This window comes from Pinus tabuliformis, chromosome X, assembly GCF_031772625.1.
Source record: "Pinus tabuliformis cultivar Carrire ecotype Pingquan chromosome X, CPIR1, whole genome shotgun sequence".
Classification (NCBI taxonomy): Eukaryota; Viridiplantae; Streptophyta; class Pinopsida; order Pinales; family Pinaceae; genus Pinus; species Pinus tabuliformis.
Window position 1 is genome coordinate 351,853,246 of NC_142308.1, and position 18,825 is coordinate 351,872,070.

Here is an 18,825-nt window from a genome sequence, read left to right on the forward strand (position 1 = left end):
AGCCCGACCTCGAGTTACTCGAACACACATCAAATCTATCAAACCCTAGGTCTTGTGCCCTCATTTCTAGGCCTCTTTATAGAAAGCAATTTGCTTCCTTGTGAAGCCTTGAATCTAAATTGCATCTTTCTAAAAGAGTTCCTACTAAGATCATTTCACACATTAACCATAAAATATCTATTACAAGTGCTCTCTTTCCTACTGGGACTCCTCCCATTGGTGAAAGTCCATAAAGAGCAGGGTGTTTTGGCTGTGGTGATAGTGGGCCACTACCCCATTATTGCTTCTTGGTCTTGTTTACACCTTGTAGGGTTTCCTCCCCAAGGCCTGCTAGATTTTGCGGCAAGAGTGCCCAACACTTTTAATTTAAATTCACAGATACAGGCAGTTCAGGATGTAGTTGACAAAAGCTAAAGATCAACTGGACCCTGGGGATATCCCTGTAGAAATGGTATTGACCCAAGAGAGACTTCAAGAAGCTTTGAGTTCAATGAATGGACAAGTATATGATTTCAAACTCATCAACTTATTAGCTATAAAATACACAAGAAAAATTAGGGCCTAATATCCTGGAGCCCAGGGACTAATGAGAAAGATTGGAAAAGTTGCACATGGCAGAATACATGATGCATTTCATGTATAATGAATTTCAAGTAAGCTGAATGGCACAAAATTCTATTGATTCTCTGTTCCCATTTCTGAACAGTGGACATATTTCTTAATTGAGATAATAGATCGAAAAGAGGAAAAGCTGTCGTTCATATTCCATTGCAGCTATATTATTTAAGGTAAAAAAAGACACACACACACATCTGGAAAATATGAAGATTCTCGCTTTCTATAGAAAATTTGGCTGCTCATAGGCAGATTGACCCTTCCCTTTTTGCTGGAGTTAATTGTGAAGATTTCCTAATTGGCAGTCTGGATCTCTATCTATTTTATTTCATTGCCCGGACCTCTGATTTGGCAGGAAATAATAAACAAGCCCCTTTCTTCCATTTAATCAATGTAACATTTCTTATAATTTTGCTTGTAATTTCATATAGAGTTTTGGAGCTTGTTCTGGTACTGATGTCGATCCTTTTCTGGCAGGTTATACAAGGATTTGGGGTGGCTAAAGTGATACTCTCAAATCACCCAGACTTCAGAGAGGGTGACTTTGTATCTGGTACTATAGGATGGGAAGAGTACAGCATAATACCAAAAGGGAGTAACTTAACAAAGATCAAATATACGGATGTACCACTTTCATATTTTGTGGGTGTTTTAGGTATTGCTAAAATTTCATGTTCCTCTTTTTATAAGATGTACTTGTAGTGTTCCATTGTACTTAAGCAGAAACACTGACATAAATTTTCCCTGTTGCATGGTCAAGCTAAGGTTTAGTGAGGCATTTTTAGTGGGGTTCATTCAGGGACATCTCTTTCATTATTATTTGAATAAACATCCTTTTGTTTTTCTCAAAGCCATTCCTCTGATACTTTATTTAGTTAGGCAGGACATATATATGCATATATGCTGAAACATAGATATACCGTTTGTTTTCTTCATCTTCATGATCAGTGAGAAATTTCCTAATCCAGAAGCCATTGTGATTGATCATTGGACAAGTAGGTTGTTGCTCTTTTTAACTGGTTTCACATAGCACGCGGTGACCTTGCCATGCATGAGCATGCAATTGATGAAATCATGGATGTGCCCTATGAATGCTTTTTACTTTGTCGGATTTCATGTAGATTATATTTCATTTGCATTGTGAAGACATTATGGCTTCAATGCAGCCAAACTAGTCAATACTGGGCTTGAATTTTCTTGATTAGAATGTATTTTTTACAAAATGTACAGAAAGAAACACGGGAGAGTTACTGGTTCACTGGCAGAGAAAATGGTTCCAAAAGGAAGTAGATTCATTTTTTCCATGGATGCCATGTATTGGTGAATTGCGCCTCTTTAATGATTAGAGGTTAAGGTTCTCACCTGCTGCAGGATGCTTTTGTTCCCAGCCAGAAAAAGCAGCTTAACAGTGGTTTCTGTTCAATAACCTGCTTTTCATCTATTTTCCCTCGTTTTGCTACAACAATTTTGTCTGCTTTTTAACAATCTCTTCTGACTCACTTTCTTTAAAGGGAAAGCCGCCTTTTTTATGGACGGTGAACCAGGAAATAAACACATCCCACCCTCCCGTACCTGTGTGAGAAATGGGTTGCTGACACCTTGCTAATACCATTACAATATTCTGCTTGAAGGGTACATCAATAATGTTCTGCATGAAGGCTACAATTGGCACAAGGCCCATGATCAATAACCGTGTTTGGTGAACCCCACATAGCGGAGGAGCATCCCTGCCAGGATTTATACTCAGCTCATTTTCACGACCACTCAAAGTTGCTGCTAGACCATTGTCAGATGGACCTCTTTTGACTTGTATGGGTGTCTTCTTTAGGTTTTTTTGACACTTTCCATAGCTGTGCTGTTTAACACTGGTTCAAGTGTCCTCTTTAGACCTGTGCTACTGGAACACCACTTCTAGTTGCTGGAAATGTGTCAGCATTTTACAAATGGACCCTCGTATGCAATGCCTTTGAAATGCTGTTGAAATGTTTCAATGGTATTTTATATTTTTTAAATGCTGTATTGACTGTTTCAGCAAATGTATAGCCCTTTCAACTAATGTTTGGTCATTACAATGAAAAACAAACAAAAAAGACTGCTAACCCTAATTTCTTATAAATAAAATTATGAATAGAGGACTTGAGCCTCCCTTAATGGTATTTATTTCAGCTTTATCTGTAAATTTGAAATCTATGAATTGTATTTTAGAATTTTTATGGATCATTTTCTTTTGCCTATGGGTTGGCTGGGATACGACATACACCCATCTACCCACACACACATCTATACGTATATCATATGTATGTTAGGGTCCTAACCGTCATTCCCTATCATTATATTAGTTATAGTCAAGTTGGTATAGAGTGTAGCTTTATGTTCTTTCTTTCTCCTATTTATAAATCAAGGAGACCCTTTTGAATAATCATCTCTTATTGTGCATTTGATATCTTGTAATTGGAGGTTGCCCCCACAAAGAGGCTTTTAAGTTTTATTCATTCATTCACCTATTATAGATGTGGCACTACCAAAATTGGTGTCTTCAATGATTATTGGGTTGTTTGGCACATAACATTTAGTATTAGAGTGGATGATCCTTGGTTTGGCTCCTTCAAATGAGTCATATTACTATGTTAATGACAAATCTTTGTTGTGATGTTCTAATCTCATGGGACTTGTGGGGTTGAAAAGATGACAGAGTGAACTATTTATGGCATAAATTTATAATTTCAAAGTTACGAGCTATACAAGTCAAGGTTTCTATTTAGTCATGAAACTAGTCTCGAATAAGTGTTTTTGGTAAAATAGTGATATCTGAAGCAAGTGAAGTCCAAGTTGAGTGCCACCTATTGTGTTGGAAAGAAAACAGGTCAGGTTGTCTCATTGACAAATTTCAAACTCCAAGTTGCTAAATTGGATGCATGGCATACTATACAAGTCAGGGTTTCTATTTAGTCGTGAAACTAGTCTCAAACAAATGTTTTGGTAAAATAGTGATATTCGAAGCAAGTGAAGTCCAAGTTGAGTGCCACCTATGGTATCATAAAGAAGATAGGTCAGGTTGTCTCATGTACAAATTTCAGACTTCAAGTTGCAAAATTGGATGCATGGCATATTGAAAGGTGTCTGTTGCAGCAAAATCTAGCACCCAGTGCAAAGCCTCGCTAGGTAATCTATACAATGTGCAACACACAGGAGTGATACCACTATAACCTAAGCAACTACTCCCCTCTCTTTAGCGAAGGACACAATCCAACACAAGGGAGGCTTCCTTGGTAGGGCTTAGGGATCATGTAACCCAAGGATCGTAAGCTGAGTGCTCCCTAAGGATCCTACAACATAGATCCACTAGATAAAGATATGACAAACTAGGGATTGAGGTCGATGGAAAACTCTGGATTTGTGTTCAAGGGATCTGTGGGTCAATCTAAAACCTAGGGTTGGCCTAAAGAGTCTCAAATAGATTACTTGAACACACCTAATCAAGAAATACTCGAGGCTGCTAAAAACTAGAGTTTTGAACCAACAAATTGCAGCAAAACAATAGTTTATAATAGCAACATATCTAGCCATGAAAATAGTGATTAAACTATGAGAAATAAAGGCTAAATTAGAGAGTAAACTAAGGAAAAAATTACAACAATTTTTAGAAGAATGTGTGGAAGATAACTAGAAACAATGTTGCATGAAGCAAGGATGAAGCGGGTGGGTTTTTTGGAAGTGAAGCGCCATTTTCCCAAAATCCTTGGAATCAAACTATCCTCGAAGCATCTATATATATGTATATATGTCATTGCATTTATCTTAAAAAAACATCCAGAATACCAAATTCGTTGCAAAATATATTAAAGCATGCATACTTGTACATAAATCAAGACGGAAATGGCATCCCTAGTACATTAATGATTAACTATTTGAGCCTCAACCATCTAGAATCTAGATTCTTCTCCTCTTTTTTAGCCATTGCCTCTACCTTGATTCTCTGGGGACATTAGTTGACATTTCTCAAGTTTGATCAAACTGCTTAATCAAAGCCTTAAAATGGTAGAAAGAGCTTAACATGTCCCTCGCCTTAAATGGAGGGTTAACCTTGAATCCTAGTCCAGTGGGACCTTCCCTATTGGTGTGAAAATTCGGAATCTCGAATCACCACTGCAACAGCTGATTAAGTTCCTTCTATTTATTAATTACTGAGCAAATTATTTATTGTTTCCTACAGTGAACACCGAAACTAATACACTGCAGTCTTCACCAATTAAATTATAAGCGAAAACAAGAAATTGAGCAAGAAAGAAATACACAACACATTACACTGTTGTTTTTGGACAAATGTCCTCGGAAAAACCCTTAGTTGCTGCACCGTATAGAGAATATCACTGACAGAATATTAGTGAGAAATACCTCACACTATCATTGGTGATCCTGACTAATCCAACCACAAAATGGCTAGTCCCTTGCTGCCTTTGTGCTGTCACTGCGTAGGCCCAATGTCACAACTCCTAGGGACTGCGTCACTTCCTCTGCTGATCGATTTGCCTCTCTGAGACTTCGATTTTGTCCTCTCGGTCTCACATTCCGGTTTCATAAATCGATCTCTCCAGCAAAAATACAGATCTCCACAAGGCTTTGCACTGCCTCTGCATCAGCCTACGCTGGCCAACATAGCCTCTGTGCTGCCTCTCTTTGATCTCTCTTTGCCTCCTCTGCTGAGTATTCCTTGATTAGGAGAAATCTCCAACCAGAACTATCCCTGCACCTCTCTGCAAGAAATCACTTTGAATCTCTCTGGCAACTTTTGCGTTGCTCACTTAAGAAATTCGATCTCTGATCTCCCACTCGATGTGATTTCTAAATGCCCATCAAGCCTCCTCTTATAATCATTTTGTTGAGAACCAACGACCCATAATAGATCCTAATCAATGGCTCAGATCATTTTGGCTTGATCCTCGTCTTCTTCTAGAAGTTTCATCCACAGTTAGATTAATACCCTTTAATTATTTTAATTTACTAAGTTTAGACTTAGGCAACCATTAAAAATAATTAATTATTTTAATAAAAATGTCTCTAAGTGGAATTTCCTAAAACAATTTCTAGGTATTGTGGAATACATGTGTCCTAGCCTCCCTGCAAATTTTGAGGCTAAGAGCACATCCGATGCTTCCAAAAATCAACAATTGGCCCATGGCTTTAGGATGGGCACTACTTGGGAAACCTTGATTTTGGTAGCATGGTCCCATTTTCCCATTCCATATTTATCACTTCCCTTTGCACATTATGAGCCCCATTTACCATCTCCACTCTCTGGGTGACCATTGGGTCCATAGGGTGCTAGCACACCCCCTCCCCTTGTCCACACATCTAGGTCATGCCTGGAAACGTTGCCTCGGGGGTCGAATAGCTAAAAGAAAAGTAAGAGCATATCATGGCCACAAGCAAGAAATGAAAGAAATAAAATTATAAAATGAAAAATATGGTCGAGACATTAATATTAGCACGTGGGCAAAAGCCAAGCATGAGCTCTACCCCTTATCATTATGGCCATCACTTAGTTCCTGGGGCCAATGTTGCCCTATTATATCATTAAAAGGAAACCTTGCACGTCCCAACCCTTGGTGGGCAGTAAAATGCCCCACCTTTAAAAGGGTAACCACTGCTATACATCATACACAACATGCTCTCATTTCCTAGAGCTTCGAGCTGTAATACAAAGAAAAATGAAGAAAAGGCAAAGGCAATAAGAGGGGTGGAAAAACAAAGGCCAAGGTAACTTATGCATTCGCGACTGCTCCCTACTCACATCTGTATGCCCAGAATGTAGACTCCCTCATTATTGCTACCCCTTTGACCATGGCATCTGGCCCTGAGCCCCTTTATCCTCATTCCATTCCATCATTAATCACATGCCACCTATTGATTGAAGGATGTACTAGGGACATGTCTTCCCCTTAGGGGTTGGGAACACCTAATATGATCGCCTATTAGCCACTCCTACCTAGGGAGGTAACACTATTACGTGATCAAAGCCCTAAATTTGGAAGGGAGGCCCCATATTAAGTGTTAATTTACCCTTGACTAACAAACTTGGTTTACTTAGATGTGTTGATTTCTGGTAGCATTGGATGTGCTCTAAGCCTCAAAATTTGCAAGGAGGCTAGGACACATGTATTCCATAATACCTAGAAATCGTTTTGGGAAATTCTACCCGAAGACAATTTTATTAAAATAATTAATTATTTTTTATGGATGCCTAAGTCTAAACTTTTAGAAGAAGACAAGAATCAAGCCAAAATGCTCTGAGCCATTGATTAGAATCATTTGGGTTGTTGATTGATCAACGAGAAGATTATAAGAAGAGGCTTGATGGGCATTTGGAAAACACATTGGGTGAGAGATTAGAGATCGATTTTCTCAAGAGAGCAGTGCAGTAGTTGCCGGAGAAGGTGATCGAGGAGGTTTTTTGCAGTGAGGGATAAGGATAATTTTCTGGAAGAAGTTTTCCTGATCCGGAGAGTGCAAGGCAGAGAGGGCAGAGAGTAGTTCAAAGAGGCAACACTTGGCCACGTAGATGCAGCGTAGAGCTACACTGTGGTAGTGGAGAGCTTCAGAGGGAGTCCGTATTTCTGCTGGGGAACAGTTGCGATCTAGTGCCGAAGCTAGGGTGTGAGACTGGGAGGCCATAGGGCGTAAGTGTCTAGCAAGAAGAGGATTGAGAGGAGGTTCAGTGCAGTCCCAGTAGCAATGACGCAGTAACTGCGTGGGTGTGATGCAGTACTGCGCAGAGACAACGCAAAGGCTCATCTCCAATGCAGATCGGTGCCGGATATCCTAGTGACAGTGTGAGATCATCTCACTACCTTTTTGTCCAGTTAGATCTCTATATAGGATTTCCAATTTGGGCATTTGAAGAATTGTACTCAGAAATTATTGCATAATAATTCAAACTCTCAGCTGTTGCATCAATATTTTGCATTGGGTTTTTCTAGGGATATTTGTCCAAAAACAACAATGTCACTTGTGTGTGCTATTTCTTTCTTGATCAGTTCTTGTTTTCGCATATTATTTAAGTTGTGAAGGCTGCAGTTGTATTTATTTTGATGTTTACCGTATAATACTGTAAATAACTTGATTCAGTAGTAGAAATATAATCAGTTGTTGCAGTAGTGATTCGGGGTTTCCAGCTTTTTTGCATGGTATCAGAGCGCAGGTGAAGTAAGAGAACAGACCGGAAGAGCCTAACGTTGAAGAAAAGGAGGGAGATCGAAGTGTTGCGTAGGCAACAGATCGAATCCCCAGAGGGATTATGCATTCCAGGCCAGGAGGGCAAGATTCTCAAGGAAAATCTCTCTCTAAGTGAGTTGACAAATAGGTAACATTTCCAGATCGAGCTCTGTTAGCGGCAGAGGGAGCAACGCAACAGAAGCTTCAGCGCAGAGCAATCTTCAGGTGAGACACAGTTTTTTGCAGCAGTTGCTGGGGCAGAAAATGTTGATTTTTGGTAGCATCAGATGTGCTCTAGCCTTAAAATTTGGAGGAGAGGCTAAGGCACATGAGATCTCCAAGACCCAGAAATCGTTTTGAGAAATTCCACCCGGATGAGGAGTTATTAAAATAATTAATATTTTTAATGGGTTCCTAAGTCTAAACTTAGGAAAATAAAAATATTAATGGGTATTAACAAAGATAAGGGTGAGAAGCTTCTACGAGACGAGGTTCAAGTCTGTTTTAATCTTAGCCGTTGATTAGGGACTTAATCTCGGCTGTTGATTTGTCAACAGGAAAAGTATAAGAGAAGACTTGAGGATCATTTGGAGACACACTGACAAATACTCAGTATCTCAAGAAAAATCGATTCTCAAGTAGAGGAGATCGATTTCAGAGGGACAGTTGCAGGGTGGAGGAAGAGGAGGGCATCAACAGTAGGCAATGACAAATGACTTCCCTCTAGGGTTTCATACAAACCTTAGATTTCATACATGAGATTTGACAATCAAAACCAATCACAACTCAATCAATAACATGACTAGCTTCCACTAGGGTTTGTTGCAAACTCTAGATTTTCTCAAACAGTTAAACATCAATCATAACTAAGACTCAGATTGCAACAATCTTACAAAAATCTCAAACTATCACATTTTCGTCACATATCAGAGATTTTTCTTCTACTAAGGTTTAACTTCAAAACCCTAGAATGCATAAATACTATCATCTTAGAGAAACAAATTTCGACTAGGGCTTAGTTCCAAAACCTAGGATTGATGACAAATAGGTCAACTCATACATCTAGGACTTCATCATCATGCATAGGCATTTCATATCATGTGCTAGTCAAACCCAACTTCACAAAAATCAATAAGAGTTAGACAGATAAGAAAATTGATTAGACTAGGGTTTGATTGGACGAACACACACATTCCAAGGAAATCATTTCTAAGACATTATAAGGATCTTGCTTACGCATTCCACCAAACCCTAATCAAGCTAGGGTTTCAATATAAGAACATAGAAAACCCTAAATTACCACTACTTCAAAGGTTCAAGATTTTAGACATTATCATTCAACTCTAACAAGTTAGGGTTTCCATAATCATACCAAAACTCCAAACGAGACATTAGCGACAAAAACTTTAAATAGCATTTCCCAATAACCCTAAGCAGTTTTAGGGTTTCAAACATTAACATTATCATACCCTTAGGTTAAGGTTTTCTAGATAACCTTTCTAGGGTTCTATAAGAATAATCAAGGATGTAAGGAGTGTCGATTTATCAAATGATGAATCACCCAACACAAGAATCATTATGATTCAATATAGCCAGACATAACAATGTTAGTAATAGATCGTCAAATGAATAAACATTTATTATAAGGAAATTAATGTTTTGTAAGTTTAAGGCATACCTTTGTTTCTTGACAAACCTTGTCTTGGGAGGCTCTCTCTTCCATACTCCTTGAGGATATAACAAATGTTTTCCTAATCAAGACAATAAAGGGAGATGTTGAAAATAGTGTAACTAGGATCGGTCTTCATTATTTTTGCTCTAATTAAAGAGCTCAAGACAAAATGAAGACAGTCATGTATTATTTTTGTAAATGTAAATGAATGTAAGTCATTCTAGATCATCAATGAATACTCCAACGTGTACCCACATATTTGATGCAAAGGAACCGCTTGAATAAATATGGAAACCTCTTATTATCACGTCGACTAAATGAAGGATCACGTCGGCTAAAAGGATCATGTCAAAATATCACGTTGGCTCGATGATAAGGAAGCAAGCCTATATATAGGTTGTGTTGATACCTCTTCAAGACACAACAAACTTCATTTTTCTCATTCGTGAATACAAGTGAAGTGAAAGGGTCGATGATGAGGATAGCCATAGTCGTTGAGGAGGTCTGTTCCCTCATCCACAAGCCTGTTCTCTATTGCGGCATTCTGATCCGGGTTAGGGTATCTCAGTTCTTGTGTATACAGTTGGGTTGAAGGTCCATACGAGCTGCAGTTGGACGAAGGAAGCCATTACCGAATAAATTGAAGTCATCGTAGGGCTAGAAGAGCCCTAACTCTCCTAGCATATATGCTCACGTTTTGAAACGAAAACTTCTGTTCTCGCTGCCCTAGAACAGTCATTACATTGGCATCACAAATCTCAGATCAAGAGCCTATTAAGGTGTGTGATGGGTCTACATGAAGTGCGAAGGTAGCATGGGGCTAGAAGAGCCTATCCGAGTCCAATATTGTTGACTGACATGCATTTTGCTCAGACCAGATATACTGTTCAGATCTGCAGGAGGATACATTATGTTTGGGTACATGTTTGGAGGTATTGTCATTTGATGTTGAAGGCATTTATGAGTCAATGTTTGGGTCATGTAATTTCTCAATAAAGATTCTATAAGAAAGAGTTCAAAGGGTTTTTCCTCTCATGATTGGAGAGGTTTTTGCCCTGGCTTGTTGTCAATATGTTGTGTACTTGTGTATTCTGATCTTCTTGTCTTGGTAACTGTTTGAAGATAATAATTCATATAAACAGTAAGAAGTAGAAATAATATCTCAAGCAGTTGTCATAGTTAAAGAGAAATCAAATATTTATATTGCCCTTCAATTTTCTCAACATGGTATCATAGGGGAGTTCAATAAAGGGCGTGACGAAGATCAACTCTCTCATGCAGTGGTTGGCAAGCATTCGACTATGGTTGACATGGGTCAGTGCAAAAAGGCACAAGATGAATCTCGCAATTCTTCCTCTCTGAAATTTCATATGGGCATGGAGGAGATCCGCACCACAGGAAGGCTAATGTTTTTGGGTCTCGGATGAAGGAATATCACAGTGCTTCGGATAGGTATGGAGCAGAGATCCGAATCAAGGTCTGACTGCACCTTGGCTAGGGTTTTAGGTGCAGTCATGACCAAATCTCAGATAACACAAAAATGAATTGTATCCTAGGCTAAATACCCTCAGCGCACCTGTGAAATGAAGGGATAAATGAAGCAGTGAATACTTCGGACAAGGGTGCAGTACTACTATGTCATATAGATCTCGGTGGCATCATCACAGCAACCTAAACCTATTGAACCACAGTAACTCGGATTGATTTGAATAATGTGATAATAATCTCTGCCTATGCATAGTCATGTATCAAATATACGGAACAAATCTCGGGTATCCGCAATCAAGAAAATGAGATCTCGCATCCGCTCCTAGGATTTGACTGCACCTCGGTTGGGTACTAGGTGCAGTGATGGATAGATCTCGGTTGCAAGGATTGATTTCGAAAGAGGACACAGCTATAACTTAAGATATGGGCTAGATATGATCTCAGCATAAACTCTGTGATGACAATCTTGACATCTCTGTCATAACGTCTTGGCACTTCTTGGTATATGGATCTGTTTGATATATCACAATTGCATGACTAATGGTCTTGACATACCCTAAGCAGATTCTAGCGCAGTGATGGACTTGGTGAAATTAAAGATGCAATCACAACAATCTTCATGCATAATATACATTACAGTCACGACATTACTGTGAAGTGTATACTGTCTCCTAGCAGCCTTAGAATACATGTGTATCAATGCTCTCACTACAACGAATTATCTTGACACTTATACACAGTTACCTATGGATAGATAAGTCAGCATATGTATACATAGACTACATCAGTCATGCACAGTGACTCGACATAATTATGTTTCAGTGATGACTGTGATCACAATCACATCTCAAGCATCTCGAGGAACAGTGACGAGGTTTGTATATAGTATAAAGGGCTACAATATTGATATCCTAAATGGGAGCAATAATAATCATGATAGGCACAGTCTTGGCAAAGTAATGATGACAAAGGATCATGATCTCGTAATGCTACACATCATCTCAATCTGCAGTAAGGTGCAGCTGATCTTGTTCTCGATGAAGGTATAGAGATCACCTTGGTGGTAATCTCTGGAGCAGTCATGATGCAGAAGTAATGTTGTCAATGATACAGAAGTAGTAAGGATCTCAATAATGTAGCAGCGAAGCAATGATGAAGATCTCAACAGACCTCGTTGACATAATGAAGAAGTAGCAATGATGATCTCAGTGAAGGAGCAACAAGGATGATTGCAGTCATGGTGCAGCAGTGACCTAGTTGAAATGCTAGAAGACATACTCTCTGAAATGCAATAAAGAAGGTCATCTTCATGAGATCTCAATTGAGAGATCTGAGTAAGATGATAAGAAGACAATCATCTATTTTCTCTTTATAAGAAAGATGTCATGTGTCCTTGGGACAAGGAAGCTTGCTCATCTAACAACTTATGGTACTTGTACAAAATGGAAGAAAGATAAGTTGTGGAGAAAAGTGCTGAAGGACTAAAGCACAAGAAAGGAGGTTTGGCCCTCAAACAAGACAATTTAGAATAGCTAAGATTTAGTGCTATGGGAAGATTATGGAAAAGGGTTCATATTATCTGAAAGGATGCTGAAAGACTTAAGTCACACTAGATGAAATCAACATAATATGTCCTCATATAAAGTATGAGGTAGTTGATCACAATTAAAGAACTCTGATTGAAAGTTTTTGGGAATGAAAGATGCGAGGATGGAAGAGATTGTGAATTATGCAAACATGATGAAGGTAATCAACATCTAGGGGATAAGGAAGACTTGACTAGGAAATCTTTTGGAATGATGTAAAGACTCTGATGGAAGTCTGAAAAGATGAAGACCCTTATCGTTGGGAGATGTGTCAACATGTATACATGATGTTGATACCTACAAGGAGATGTCTCTGGGAAAAGGCCATCACCAAAAGGTAACTTGTGATTTGTTTTTGCTGTCTGACCTCTTGGAGAAGTCTGGTATGTGTTCAGGGCCATGGTAAGAAGAATTGTGAAAGATGTCACAACTATGTACCTCATGATCTAGAACAATCACCGTTGAAGGAAAGATGAAGATAGATGGTCCTATGAAGGAAGCCCCAGATGTAAAGCCAAGAAGGATACTTTTCGAGATGACATGATGGAGGAAAGTGATGGATGGCTGAACCCTACATATGAAGAAATTGATGACATCGAAGTCTTGGATCATCAGTCAACCAAAAGATCCTATAAAGTACTGATGATAGAGCCCCTGGGTAAGAGGGAACTCTGGGAGGTTCCTATGAGTAAAGGAACTCGAGCAAGTTTCTGAGTGAAGAGAAACTTGGAACTCGTCCCTGGTTAAGAGGGAGAGTTAGACACGACATTCTTGTTTTCAGTTTGGAAGAAAGAATGGAGGATTATGTAATCATCTGGCATCCGACACACTCTTTGAGGATGTGGTAGGGCATCCAAGACAAGAGTGGGCAAGAGGACCGATATTCTTGAGGGCTGGGAACCCAAGATGAGAATATTCCTCTTGCGAGGGTCATAGTCTTTCTCTCTTCTTATTTCTTGGATTGTCGGGACAGTCACTCATGTAGTGACCCTTCTTATGACATAGATAGCATTCAATTTTGCACATGTCTACTTTTTTTTATCTGGTCCTTTCGATTTCTTGAATTTTCCTTTGTGTTGAACATTGTAGGCATTTGAAACTCCTTCAAGATTGGCAACTAGTGAGATCCTTAATTCTTCTTGACTTCAGGAAGTCCATAGTTCTTCAAAAGTGGGAGCTTTCTTCCAACTGTTAAGTCTGTTGAAGGAAATGTAACTAGGTTTGGTCTTCATAAATGTACTTTTGATATTTGTATTTATTCAAGAAAAGAAATAGGTCTATAGCACAAGTTAAAGTGCTATAGGTGAGTCAAATAGTCAAAAGAAAATGTTGAAGACCTTAAGGGCATGTTGCATCATGTATATGTTTGTATAGAAGTCAAAGAATACTCCTCCAAGCAAAGTCAAGTCTCCTAAGTAAAGGCACCATCAAAGAGTCACCGTCAAGCATGTGACACCACCAAAGAAACCATCTAAAGTAAGCATAACAAGTCAGCTTGCAAATAATCTTCAAGTCGGCTTAAAAGGAGGGACAATCCTCTATAAATAGAGGCTGTCCACTCCATTACAACATTAACCAAGCAGCTCTGAAATCAACAAAGAAAGGAGGCTAGAGAAAGGGTAACGAAGGATGAAGAAGAAGTCTCCTAGTGCAGCAAAGGAAGGAGGAGAAAAGCCGAAGTGAAGAGGACTGTTTCTAGGACTAGAAACAATCACACGTGCGAATAAAGGGTGGTTAAGTTTGCGGGTATGACAACAGGGACAAACATTCCATGAATTAGTCTTGGTTGGGTTTGAAACTAGGCCTATAAGGCCTTCCAAGTCAAGCGAAGAAGCCTATCTCTCTAGTGAAGGAAAAGGACCCTAATTCTCTAGGGTACCTCTCACACGTGCGAGAATTAGGGCTGCAGTGCTGTCACACCAAGCCTACCAGTATACATCAAGAAGGAACTCAGATGATCAAGAGAAGGAAGTAGTATCCTCAGGTGAAGGATATCACTATGTAAGAAAGATAAAAGTATCTCTTCTAGAAGATCTACTAACAATGGAAGGAAGGATGAAGTCTCGGAAGGAGGTGGACAAAGTGCTGGGGAAACATGGTGCAGAGAAAAGGAAGGATTTGACTTTTGCTTGGAGGATCTTCTAGTCAAGGGTCTAGGGTTTGGCATTAATCAAGAAAGAAGCTTCAATAAGAGAAAACTTACCGAAGGGTTTTCCTCTCAAGAAAAGAGAGGTTTTGGCCTTGACTGAGAGCCAACATCTTGTGTTTTTATTTTATGTTTTGATAGCAATTTGATGAAGCACACACACATGCATTAATAAACAAAGAAGAATATTAAGCTGACAAGAAAAATAAAAAGACTTCACAAATTGTTATCAAGTCCCGAAGAATCAGTCTACACCTAATTGCCCTAGATTCTTCAACATGGTATCAGACCTAAGGTGACACATCAGGGAAAGGGCATCTCAAGAACACTCATCAAGGAAGGACATCTACAAAAGTTGAAGCATCAAGCCAAGAAGTCTCTATCACATCAAGGAGAAGAAGAGCCTTACATAAAGACACCTACAAAGAAGAGAAAATCAAAGAGGGACCTACATCAAGCCACAAATCATCAAGCAAGTCTCATCCTCAAGCAAGCCCACTTGGCGAAGACATCTTGAGGAACATCAGGATTCAAGGAAAGGAACACAACAAATTGGTAGGTACCAATAAATTTCTTGCATGGAAGAAGAGAACTGATTTACTTCTCAAGGAGAATGAACTTCTAGAACATGTCAAAGGGATTATCGCTATCCCTGCTAAGGAACAAACCCAAGCCTTAGCCAAGTACAATAAGGATGAGACAAGAGCTCAAAGGATTCTAATAGAATCTATCAAGGACTCTCTCATTCCTTATGTCTCCAAATTTGAAACATCAAAATAAATTTATGATAAGCTAGTAGAGCTATTCTCGGTATCCACAACAGGAGAAATGATATCTCTAAGAAATGAATTGTACAAGATGAAGATATCAAAGGAAGGAATATCTCCCTACTTCATGAAGATCTCTGAGATGAGGGATCAACTTCAAGAGCTTGGGGAATTCATGTCTGACAGAGAAATGACAACTGTAGTACTCAATGCTGTACCTGGGGATTGGGGCAACTTCACATCAAGCATATATGCCAAGAAGGAAGCAACCACACAATGAAATGTGGTCTCTATGCAAGACAGAGGAGACCAGACTTAAAGCAAAGGAAGACGTGGGATCAAAGGAGCAAGCATTTGCAACCATGGCTAAGAGAAAGGGAAAATTTGACAAATTTGGTCCATGAAGAACAAACAACAAAGATATGTCCAAAATCCAATGCTATGGATGCCAAGAATATGGACACTATAAAAGGAATTGTCCTAAGCTTAAGAAGGACAACAACAACAAAAGAAAGAGGGAAGTAGTTCACATGACTCAAGAGGTGAAAGAAGAAGAAAAGAAGCAAAAGAAGGAAGATCCTCTGGATCTCTACTATGACTAAGTCAAACTCTTTACTTAAAGTCTTCTTTCAAGGTTTTGAGTAGGATAGGAGCATGTAGGAATAAAATAAAATTGCATGGCTAGAAACATCTTCTAGAATCTAGAAGCATGAAGTACATAGAGTTCTAGATACTCATGTAGAAGTAGCATTTATAATGAGAACAAAATGCATGGTTAGAAATATCTTCTAGAATATAGGAGCATGGTAGATATAGCTCAAGATATTCATGTAGAAGGAGCATACCTAGTATAGGACCTCATCCACGATGAAAGAAAATTGATCATGATTAAGAATCTTAGAAGACCTCCATCATCAAAAGAAAAGAAACATTTGCAAGGCAAGGGTCTTTAAGATCCTATGATGGAATCTTCAAAAGAAGGTTCATGAACCAAAGCAGATGTCTCATTGGGAATCCCATTCATGGGATTCAAGAAAAGGATGATATGTAGGCAAGCTAAGATGAAGCAAGGGCCACACCAAGGACAACCAAATGAAGCTGAGATGATCAAAGGAGAATCAAGATGAGGTATGTATGCATCAAAGTTTACTCATGTTATCATTGAGTCATGGGAATAGTTCTATAACATGATTAGGTATGAAAGAATCTCTTTCACCAAGGACATGCTCGAAGGCATGTACTACAATGCAATGAAAGTCAACAAAAGGATATGCTCGCATAAGGAGTATAAGATTGCTGACTAAGAAGCAAGAAGAAATGCTAACTAGTCCAGGAAGCAAGCAATGAAGAAGTGCTCTCACAAGGAGCATAAGGTGGTTGACCAATCTATCCAAGAAGAAGCAAATGAAGAAAGAGATCAAGCATGTGAAGAACACCATGATCATAAAGAATCACTATCTGACAAAGAACCATTGAAGATATCTCCTGAAAGAAGGTTGGACAACTCTGACAAAGGAAGGAAGGACCCTTGACACCTATGAAGGCCTTGGAGATATGAAAGATGCAGATAATTGATTCTACTCTACAAAGATGTCATGATGAAGAAGCCATCCAACAAAAGCACCATTTAATGTTGAAGCAATATCAGGATGAAGTCATGATGGGCTACTAGGTCGAAGCATGTAAACAAGCAAGTACAACAAAGCATCCATGAGAAGAGTATTCCGAAGCATGGACAAATGACAAAGGAGTAACCAGATGACAAGAAAACCTGATGTATGACAAGAAAGGCACTTTCCACGAAGGAAGCAATGACATGACAAACCAGGAAGGAAAGTGATTGATGTATGGTGCCCTAACTAGAGAATTTCGAATAAAGACTTCATGACATCAAAGAAAGGAAGGAGATCAAGCAGCTAAAGGACCCACGAAGAAGAAGTTGATGATGAATGAAAGAGTCCCTAGTTAAGAGGGAGCTTTGACAGGTCCTTGATCAAGAGGGAGTTTTGGATCACCCCTGATTACAAAGGAGTGACAATTGTGTTTTTCCATTTCATGTGTCATGCACTAAACTAGGACTGACAATTGTAAGTCTAGATGAAGGCCATGAATGGAAATGTAGACATAAGATAGACACAACATTCTTGTCTTCACTTGGGAAGAAAGAATGGGAGGATTGGGTAATCATCTGGCATCTGATACTCTTTGAGGATGTGTAGGGCATTCGAGACAGGAGTAGGCAAGACGATCGATATTTTTCAGGGCTGGGAACCCAAGACAAGAATAGTCCTAGAAGGTCATACTTAGTGAACACCCGGGTGGGTATGTACCTTGAGAGACAATGACGAAGGTGTCTATAAGTCATTGGTTTCGCCAACATTGTGCTCTGATCTATTGAGAGATAGAGTTGTCAGTCAAGGCCTTGCTGTGGAAACAATGTTGGTTATTATGATGCTACAAAAATGGATTGCAAATTCGATTTCTCTTATGTGAATTCTTCAAGATTGAAACATAGCCAAACACCTTGTAATGTTGTATGAATACCTCCCAAGTTAAGAGGGAATGTTGAAGGAAATGTAACTAGGTTCGGTCTTCATAAATGTACTTTTGATATTTGTATTTATTCAAGAAAAGAAATATTAGTTTTATAATACATGTCAATGAGTTTCTTGTTCATTGAAATAGGTCTAGCACAAGTTAAAGTGCTATAGGTGAGTCAAATAGTTGAAAGAAAATGTTGAAGACCTTAAGGGCATGTTGCATCATGTATATGTTTGTATAGAAGTCAAAGAATACTCCTCCAAGCAAAGTGAAGTCTCCTCCTAAGTAAAGGAACCATCAAAGAGTCTCCTTCAAGCATGTGACACCACCAAAGAAACCATCCAAAGTAAGCATAACAAGTTGGCCTACAAACAGTCTTCAAAAGTCGACCTAAAAGGAGGGACAATCCTCTATAAATAGAGGCTGTCCACTCCATTACAACGTCAACCAAGCAACTCTGAAATCTGCGAAGAAAAGAGGCTAGAGAAAGGGTAACGAAGGACGAAGAAGAGGTCTCCTAGTGCAACGAAGGAAGGAGGAGAAAAGCCGAAGTGAAGAGGACTGTTTCTAGGGCTAGAAACAGCCACACATGCAAAGAAAGGGGGGTTAAGTTTGCCGGTATGACAACAGGGACAAACAATCCATGAATTAGTGTTGGTTAGGTTTGAAACTAGGCCTACAAGGCCTCCCAAGTCAAGCGAAGAAGCCTATCTCTCTAGCGAAGGAAAATGACCCTAATTCTCTAGGGTACCTCTCACATGTGCGAGAATTAGGGCTACAATGCTGTGACACTAAGCC

The 18,825-nt window shown here is 39.2% G+C and overlaps 1 protein-coding gene across 1 annotated transcript in view; it reads left to right on the plus strand.

Annotated features, from left to right (window-relative positions):
- Nucleotides 1-18,825, plus strand: part of LOC149139908 (2-alkenal reductase (NADP(+)-dependent)-like) — a 79,114-nt gene that overhangs the window by 22,941 nt on the left and 37,348 nt on the right. The window contains exon 2 of the mRNA XM_089446564.1: nucleotides 1,093-1,270. Within this exon, the coding sequence (XP_089302690.1) occupies nucleotides 1,093-1,270 (178 nt within the window). The remainder of the gene's footprint in view (nucleotides 1-1,092; nucleotides 1,271-18,825) is intronic.